The 8,656-nt window shown below is 45.6% G+C and overlaps 2 protein-coding genes across 2 annotated transcripts in view; one reads left to right on the top strand and one right to left on the bottom strand.

The window, feature by feature from the left end:
• The first annotated feature begins 243 nt into the window (after positions 1-243).
• Positions 244-3,303, top strand: LOC119363280 (zinc finger CCCH domain-containing protein 50-like). The gene is made up of 2 exons (XM_037628597.1): positions 244-448; positions 727-3,303. The coding sequence occupies exon 2, from the start codon at positions 771-773 to the stop codon at positions 2,778-2,780; it is 2,010 nt and encodes a 669-aa protein (XP_037484494.1). The 5' UTR covers positions 244-448; positions 727-770; the 3' UTR covers positions 2,781-3,303.
• Positions 3,304-4,091: 788 nt separating this feature from the next.
• LOC119363281 (HVA22-like protein k) overlaps positions 4,092-8,656 on the bottom strand; it is a 7,342-nt gene continuing 2,777 nt past the window's right edge. The window contains exons 3-8 of the mRNA XM_037628598.1: positions 7,866-7,963; positions 7,432-7,483; positions 6,292-6,355; positions 5,185-5,280; positions 5,029-5,101; positions 4,092-4,502 (exon numbers count right to left, since the gene is read on the bottom strand). Of these exons, the coding sequence (XP_037484495.1) occupies positions 4,393-4,502; positions 5,029-5,101; positions 5,185-5,280; positions 6,292-6,355; positions 7,432-7,483; positions 7,866-7,963 (493 nt within the window). The 3' untranslated portion in view covers positions 4,092-4,392. The remainder of the gene's footprint in view (positions 4,503-5,028; positions 5,102-5,184; positions 5,281-6,291; positions 6,356-7,431; positions 7,484-7,865; positions 7,964-8,656) is intronic.

The raw sequence follows: 8,656 nt of genomic DNA on the forward strand, positions 1-8,656 counted from the left end.
ACCCGCCTGTTTGAAATCCCGCGCGGGGCCCACCACGCAGTGAATTCCCATTTACAAACCCCGCACCGCGCGGATCTCTACTCTACCCAGAAATCTCACTGACAGCTTGGCCCTTTGCGACATCGGGACCACATGTCGGTGGCGGTGGAGGGCCGGGGGCTAGATCTCCGGGGGGTCGCGGGCCGCTGCGCCCGAGGAATGAGACAATTTAACTCCTCGGCACCATCACCACCACCAGTAAACTGCGAGTCCTCCCTCCCCGCTGTCCCTCTCTCTCTCTCTGTCTACACCACTAGGCTCTGCTCCGTCCCCCAAGGCAGTTTTGGTTTCGCCTCTCCGGCGAAGGTAGCCGCCGCCGGACGGGAGGAGGAGGAGGAGGAGCTCCTCCGATCCAGCTCGACCGGATTGGGTTTGGATTGGATAGGGGTGGATCATCCCGCGCCGGGAGGTAAATTGATACTGCTCATTTAATACTTTCCAAATAATCCTCCCCTTCCCCCCGTCGATTCCGGTGTTCGGATCGGCGTCCGCTCCCTCCCGGCGCCAGTATCCCGATTGGGTTCGCCTGATTGGTTTCCTGCCATACGAGGCGGGGCTCCGATTCGTCGGCCCCAACCTTTCCTTTTCCTCGCCTTCCTTGTTGGACGATTTCTGATCCCGATTCCGGGGCCATCTCCGCCAGCTGCTGAATCTATATAACCCCTCCTGGTATTGCCTCTTTCGCAGATGTGTTGAGCTTGTTGTATCGTCCTTGTTCGCTAGTCCAAGCAATGGGAGACCTTCCCGATCTCGACCGTGCTCAGGCTGCCGGCGCGGGCCGGCGGGACAGGCTCGCGGCGCTGCTCGAGCTCGCTGCGGCGGACGACGTTGATGGGATGAGGGCGGCGCTCGAGGGAGCTGGCGAGGAGGCGGCTGAGCTGGCCGATGACGTCGGGCTCTGGTATGGCCGGAGCAAGGCGTACGAGCCGCGCACGCCGCTCATGGTGGCGGCCACGTACGGCAGCGCGCGCGTGGTCTCGCTGCTGCTCGGCCGCGCCGGCTGGGTCGATGTAGCTCGTCGGCCTGGCGGCGATGGCTTCACCCCGCTTCACTGTGCCGCCTCCGGCGGCTCCTGCAACGCCGTCCAGGTCGTCAAGATGCTTCTGGACGCCGGCGCGGACCCAGCTACTGTCGACTCCACCGGCCGCGCCCCGGCTGACGTCGTTCGGGCTCATCCGGCTTCGGCAGACGCCCTGGGCGATCTTGAGATACTTCTTGGCCGCCGCCGGGCCCTCGCCGTGGCTACCTCAGCAGCTTCTGGGGCGTCGTCCCCGCCGCTTTCGTCCTCGCCAGACGACGAGGGCAACAGGTCGCCGTCGTCGCGCTCGTCGTCGCTGTCTCCCATCACCGTGGATCGCGCCAAGAAGGAGTACCCGGTGGATCCGACGCTGCCAGACATCAAGAGCAGCGTCTATGCCTCGGACGAGTTCCGCATGTTTGCTTTCAAGGTGCGTCCGTGCTCCCGTGCTTACTCGCATGACTGGACCGAGTGCCCCTTCGTGCACCCCGGCGAAAACGCGCGCCGCCGTGACCCCCGCAAGCACCCGTACACTGCGGTGCCTTGCCCCAACTTCCGGCGCCCTGGTGGCTGCCCCAGTGGTGACAACTGTGAGTTCTCCCATGGCGTGTTCGAGAGCTGGCTGCACCCAACACAGTACCGCACCAGGCTCTGCAAGGAGGGTGCTGCTTGCGCCCGCCGCATCTGCTTCTTCGCGCATGATGAAGATGAGCTCCGCCATGTGCCGCACAACAGCGGCGCTGGTCTGCTATCACCCCGTGCAACTTCATCCATCGACATGACTGCCGCCGCTGCTCTTGGGCTTCTTCCTGGATCTCCTAGGCACTTTGTGCCGCCTCCTGGATCACCATCTGCCGTGAACAATGGCGGAGCTGCTTCTGCGCATTGGCTTCAAGGTAGCAGGCTGCGTTCTTCTTTCAATGCAAGAGATGCGACCGTTGAAGACCTTGGCTTGCTCCTCGACTGGGAGTCACAGTACCTTGGGGCACTCTGCCTCCCTCCCAGCAGCCGTCCCCAGCCCCGTCTTTCTACTGGCCTCAGCATCAGGCCTACAGCAATTGCCCCCACCAGTCTTGAAGATATGTATGCTTCAGAGATGGCAATGTCACCGAGGTTCACCAATGATCAAGGTCACTCAGCCTACTCACCAGCCCACAAATCAGCCATCCTTAACAAGCTTCATCAGCAGAAGGGTCTCCTCTCACCTGTCAACACCAACAGAATGTACTCACCAAGGGCTCTTGATCCGGCAGCACTTGTCCATTCTCCAATTAGTGGCATGTCTCCTCGATCCCCTCGGCTCATGGAGCCAACATCGCCCATGAGTGCCCGTTTCGGAGCCACCGTCACGCAGCGTGAGATGTATGAGCAGTTCTCTTCCCTGAACAAGCACCAGCTGCCATCCGTGGGCTCGCCACGGAATTCTAATGCTGCTTCATGGGGCAACGTGGGTTCTTCCCCAATGGGTAAGGTTGACTGGGGTGTTGATGGTGAGGAGCTGGATCGGTTGAGATGCCCTGATCAACCAGGGTTTGCAGAGAAGGAGCCAGATGCACCATGGGGGCGGTCACTGAACAGCAACAGGGGTGAAATGCAGCTGGGCATGTCTGGAGGCATGGCTTCTGGATCGGCAAACAGGCCTGACTGGAACAACCAGGCTGATTTATTGGATCAGATGGCCATTGGTGCTTGGCTTGAGCAGCTGCAGACGGATCAGAAGTGACTGAAGGAGGTGGCCAAGTCCACAGTTGATGAGACCATCATTTTGCAAGGTGGTTATTTACCAAAGAAGAATAGTTGCTGGTCCTAGTAAATAATAATTATTCATTTTTGTTCTTGAATTTTTGGTGGCAAAGTCAGAGATGGTGTTGAAACAAACAAAGCATCCGGTCACAGATTGGTAGCTGAAAGCAGTTAAGGATATTCAGTAAACAACCTCTTCATTGTCCTAACTAGTATTCTTTTGGTTAGTTCAGGCGGGTCTTGAATACAAGATTCCTCCAAAGAGACTAGAATTGTCAATTCTTCATCGAAATGAATGATTATTTTGTGATAACATTGTTGATTGCCGTCTATTTTCGCTCTGTTTTTTTTTAATCCTCTTTCTGTTATGCTGCTGTTTTGCCGCTCTGAGGTTTTTTAGTAAAACATGGAAAGCAGTATTGTTACTAGACGGTCTGTATGCTTCAAAACGTGTACTGGTTCAGATAAATGTAATTATCTGCTCTACAGATGATGTTTATCTTTGTCTGGCCTGCATTTCATAAATGACATGGGAACCGAAATATGAATGATCTTGTATAATGCATGTCTATTTTTCTGTATCAAATGCTTGTGGAACTGTGGACCGAATAATTACGAATTCAAACTTTTAGCTGTGAAGCGAAGAAGCGTAAATCATTTGTCACGGGCCCTTTGTTAGGGGTAGCAGGATCTGTAGTTGCACCCTTGCCCTTTGTTAGGAGTACATTGTATCAGTTGTCGCGAAATGAAACGTTCGCGAGGTATTTTTACGCGGAACATTTCTCTACACATCATCGCACAAGGCACCTCGTAAGCTCAGATCTCTTGTTCAGAGACTGAATAAAGAACGTTGGTTCAAAGTTGAATATTCACTCACTTGGGCGGCATTTTGTCCCAAGGACGTACCGTAGTTGCTCCACATGTGTGTCTTCGTGTTCAGCCACCACCCATCAGAGATGACGAATAAAGCAGCCGCCTCCCAACAAGAAAATGCGTGGGCGGTTCGGTCATAAGCGTTGAACGAACAGTTCTAGGCCAAAGCGAGTTTCAACTACCATGACATGGCATCGTTCAGCAAATTTGGATTTTGAACTGCATCTGCTGCGATCATCCGCAGCAGGCAGTGTACTTTATTTGTACACAAGAACGTTTGGATAAATTTCTTGTACAGCGGTAATTGGCGAACTATGCAATACACAAAAATGTTTGAATAAATTTCTTGTAGAGTGGTAATTGGCGAACTTTGCGATACACAAAATGTTTGGAATAAAAGCTATTGGTGAACTTGCAGGAAGCATGACAATGAAAGATTACTGACGATCCAACAAAGTACGAAACTGCAAGTATATTGTAACACTCCAGTCGATTTCAAACAGTCACCCACAAACCTGTGCTGCAACTTCTGTAGCACCATAATACGAGTACTCTGATACAAGTGGACAGTATCCACTCCTACTGCTTGAAACGTAATCCGACTTGTTCAGAAACACATATTCACAGTTCTAAAGGAACATTTCTGCAGAGTGATGGTACTTGCTGCACCAGACACATCTTGCGGGGAGACTGGCAAGTGTGGCAACCAAGCTCAAGTTTCAACTCCTAGGTGTGTCTGGCTCTTCTGTCGGGGTTGAATTTGGGTCTTCAGTCACGCTAACTTCTTCTGATTCTCCAGGTTGGTCAAGCCCATTTACGATGTAATTTGCTGTTCCACACACAAGCAACGCAAATTATTTTACATCAAACTGTGAACTTATAATGTACTAATATATGAGCGCTTATAGATCACTGAAGTAGTAATCCAAACGCTCTTATATTTCTTTACGGAGTACGTAAAAGATATGAGGTTAGGAATGTAAACTTGTGAACATAACTCTAAGAAGCAAGATAGCACATAAAAGGCATTGCAGTATACAGTATTAAGCTGATAAAAAGATTGGCTGTAGTTTAAAATATTAAGAAAGCATGGCGAAAATGATGAAGGATTTAGCAAGATGGAAACAATAAAACATGACTGAAATTATACTGATTGAGGAAATTGGCCCGACAGAGATCAATCTCCATGGCCGTGCAAGCATAATACCATGACCAAAAGTCAATGATTAGGTAAGTTAGGGCCCCAATTTACGATCAGATATTTAAGTTGCCATGTATGCCCAATATTAAGCATTTGTCTGCACAAGCATACTGTTTTTTTGTCAATTGTAGAGGAACTAATTCTCGTTCTGTACCTGTTGAAGCACCCCTGATGGCCATGTTCTCTACAAAACGAATTTCATCTTCATGGTTGCTCACAAACTTCGTCTGGTTTTGTTGAGAATTTGATGTCCATTAGTAATATATTCATTAAAACATGTATACATCCATACATATCAAAACACACTCACAAGTTCCTTGGACAAAATATTCAGGATTCTATCAATTTTTGCTTGATGCTTCCGGAAAAACGGGCGCAGGTATCTTCTGTACACATGCTTTGATCCCTGAAAGGACAAAAGGGGACACCTCTGTTAGTAATGATGAAGGACAATAATTACACCAGATCATTTAGATTTAACTTCTAGTCAACAATATGTCATCTGGCTAAAAAGCAGCAGAAAATTTGCAACACAGGCATGAACATGATGCTTAAAACTCTATAAAAAAAATTCAAATCACAGGCTTTCGGCTACATGATCAATTAATCATAGCACGACTCTATCTTAAGGAAAAGAATACTGGGCCAAGGAATGCACTGAGAACAGATGACTCGCAAATTCAGTTAGTGCCAAATATGCCACAAGAAAAATGACCTCTTCCAAATATAATAGTCAGATTCTGACCAAGCCCCAAATATTCAACTTCCATTACTTAGCTGTTAACAGACTACATGTGGTGTAATAAATGTGTACATCGTATTCCAATTAATCGGTAAAGTTTGGAGGTGATGTAATTAGGACTTGGTGAAATTCTGAATGGTACTTTGGGACAGGGATTTTTCGACGGAATATCAGGAACCGGAAAAATTCTGGGTGGCATATATGTAATTATGTTTGGTTTCAGATTGTATAGCCAAGAATCAAATGCTACCGGCTACATCATCCTATGAGAAATATAAACCTTGCAAATTGTCAGCTTCCACTACGGCTGCACTCTTTAATGTCACAATCATATCAATCGACTAACCATCCGAATTCTCAACTGACTATGTCAAGTGAGTTTTCAGTTTATACTTCTTGATTCTGATAACCTTGGTGTAGAAAAAGTTTGACATACCTCTGTCCAACATTGATATTCATATAAAAAATCTATCATTTTCAAAAACTAGTTCATTACATGTTAAGTTAACAACAAACATCAAGTAAAAAACTATGTTTTGTTTATTTTACTTCTCTATGGATCATTTAAACAATAAAAAAAATTATAGTGCACAGCTTTCGGTTGTACATATAGATGTAGGAATATAAAAAAAGAGATATTAACATTTTTGGAAAAATAGTTGGTTTATGACTTACACCGTTTGAAGGAAACTGGAGCCATATAAGGATAGCAAATTTCGCATGGTAATAGAGAGGAACACTGCAAAACAATAACAGAGTACATAATGATCAAAAATAATTTCTAGGAGAGGTAGAAAATAACTCGCTTACAATGGTTATAATACAATTAGATGCATCATACAAGACATTCACTAGAGAAGAAATAAGAGATCTGGCCATTGCCCGACTGAAGCGTTCCAACTCTGCGTGTTTTTTTACTCAAATTATTCTCAGTGCTTCCTAGGCTTTTTCAGTCCTAAACCGTTTCTAGCAATTGCCTACTGGTTGCAAGTTCGAGTACAATTTTTATGTCCAATCATGATCAGGAATGGGTTACACCTGTATGGGTTTGTTATTCTACTGTAAACCAGACAATTTATGGCCCCCAAACCAGTCTGGCTTGATAAACTAGTTTTGAATTTCAAAATTTCCAAGATCTGATTCAGGGAAGTATGAGTTACGCTTTAACAAGTAATATATAGAACAACAGGAACCCAGCCACTCCTGTCCCCATTGGTATTTGGAACTTTATTACTCACATAAGTAAAGCAAGCACTACAGTCCATGCCAGTATGCTAACTTACTAGGTGCAATCGTCAAGGGCCGTGGTGCAGAGGTTCAGTTGAAAGATAACATACACACATTTAATAAATCATCGCGGGACAGCACACCTGAGACAGCTATTTACATTTTTACTGCAGCTTTATACCAGTAATAACAGGATGAGGGCCAGAAATAATCACAATCCACAAATACAGGATACATTCAACAAACTGATGCTACTTAAATACTTATGATAGGTGAATAAAAGCATTATGTGATACTTTTCGTGGGTAATTCACAAATACATTTTGTGGTACGATAATAGTTTGTACAATTTGAAATCATTTGGTTGTATATCAATTGTGTCCTATAACTATAACGGCGTACTACTTCCATATATAGGACATGTTCAGTATTCAGTATGCATATTTGCATTTAAAGATGCCTACATGGAATCTGATACCAAAATGCAAGGGGCAGCTACAAAGGCCACATTGCAGTGTCGTTACAATTCATACCAATGCTACAAATAATGAGAAAGTACTCTTTGACCTTGACAAATACTGTTCATACCTTGAAACAAGCTTATCAGCAAAGGATTCCACAATGCTAAAAGATCCATATGCTGCAAAATAATTGGATATTAAATGTTACAAGCACCAACAGATCAAGAAAATCTCCGGCATGAAATCAAATAAAAATAGAGTGAAGATACATGTGCTTTTGGAATTGTCCATTTGTGTCCATGTAAAGTGAATTTTATCGTTTGTTTCCTATTGTTTAGAAATGTACATACAAATCTCGTAATATAATTACACCATTGAAGCCACTGCGCAGAGATTTTTTTATTTGAAGAGTATAGATACCCATATGGAAAATTTAGGAAGATAAGTTCACTTTCATTTAGCATGACTAAATACATCAATATGCCTCAAAAAATGTCCATTTTTAAGAAGTTGCTTCACAGTAGAAATGAAAATTTTACTACAAATTCATTTATTATATACCTGCCCAATAAAGGAGCAACCGCTCTTTCTCATCTTGATCTTTCTTTTCTATAGCCCTGTAAGTGGAGTATACAGGCAGACCAATGCCCACCGCACAACTGTACCAGCAGGGTGAGGATCATATGATGAATTTCTTCCACAACAAAAACAATAGCTCGTCTATTAACAGGGTTGCTACAATAAGTATAGGTTGCATCCTGCTAGACAATTATCTAACTACACATTAGCATCTTGCCACTTTGATAATACATATTATGCTCGTCTCATGTAGCTAAAATTTAGTAGATGAGCATATGCATATGTTTTATGGCGCTGCTAGAAGGAGGGCGCGAGAGGGCTGGCCGGGGGCCTTTTTGCCCACGGCCGGGCAAGAGGGAAGGGATTTCCTTCTTAATTCTTGCTTGATTAGATTGATACATCTCCTCTCTTTATATAGAGAGGTTTACTTGACTCCCAAGCAAGGCTTACTTGACCCCTAAGCAAGCGACCCTTATCTCTAATTAACCCTAAGACTAATGGGCCCATTAGGCTCATTACGTACTCTAACACTACACCCCACCTGGACATGCAGCTTGTCCTCGAGCTGCAGCCTAACCAACTTATAACCATGACTCGACGCAACACAAACCTAACACCTAAAAACAAGCCTTTTACATCTCGGCTTGTGTTATTACTCTCAAACTGAAATAGACTGGGACGCTTTATTTTGGACGTGCACGTGTACAGCCACCTGGATCCCATGGACACCACCTGGACAAATCGCTGTTGGTCTGCACTGCACAGGGAAGAGT

The sequence above is a fragment of the Triticum dicoccoides genome, chromosome 2B (assembly GCF_002162155.2).
Source record: "Triticum dicoccoides isolate Atlit2015 ecotype Zavitan chromosome 2B, WEW_v2.0, whole genome shotgun sequence".
NCBI lineage: Eukaryota > Viridiplantae > Streptophyta > Magnoliopsida > Poales > Poaceae > Triticum > Triticum dicoccoides.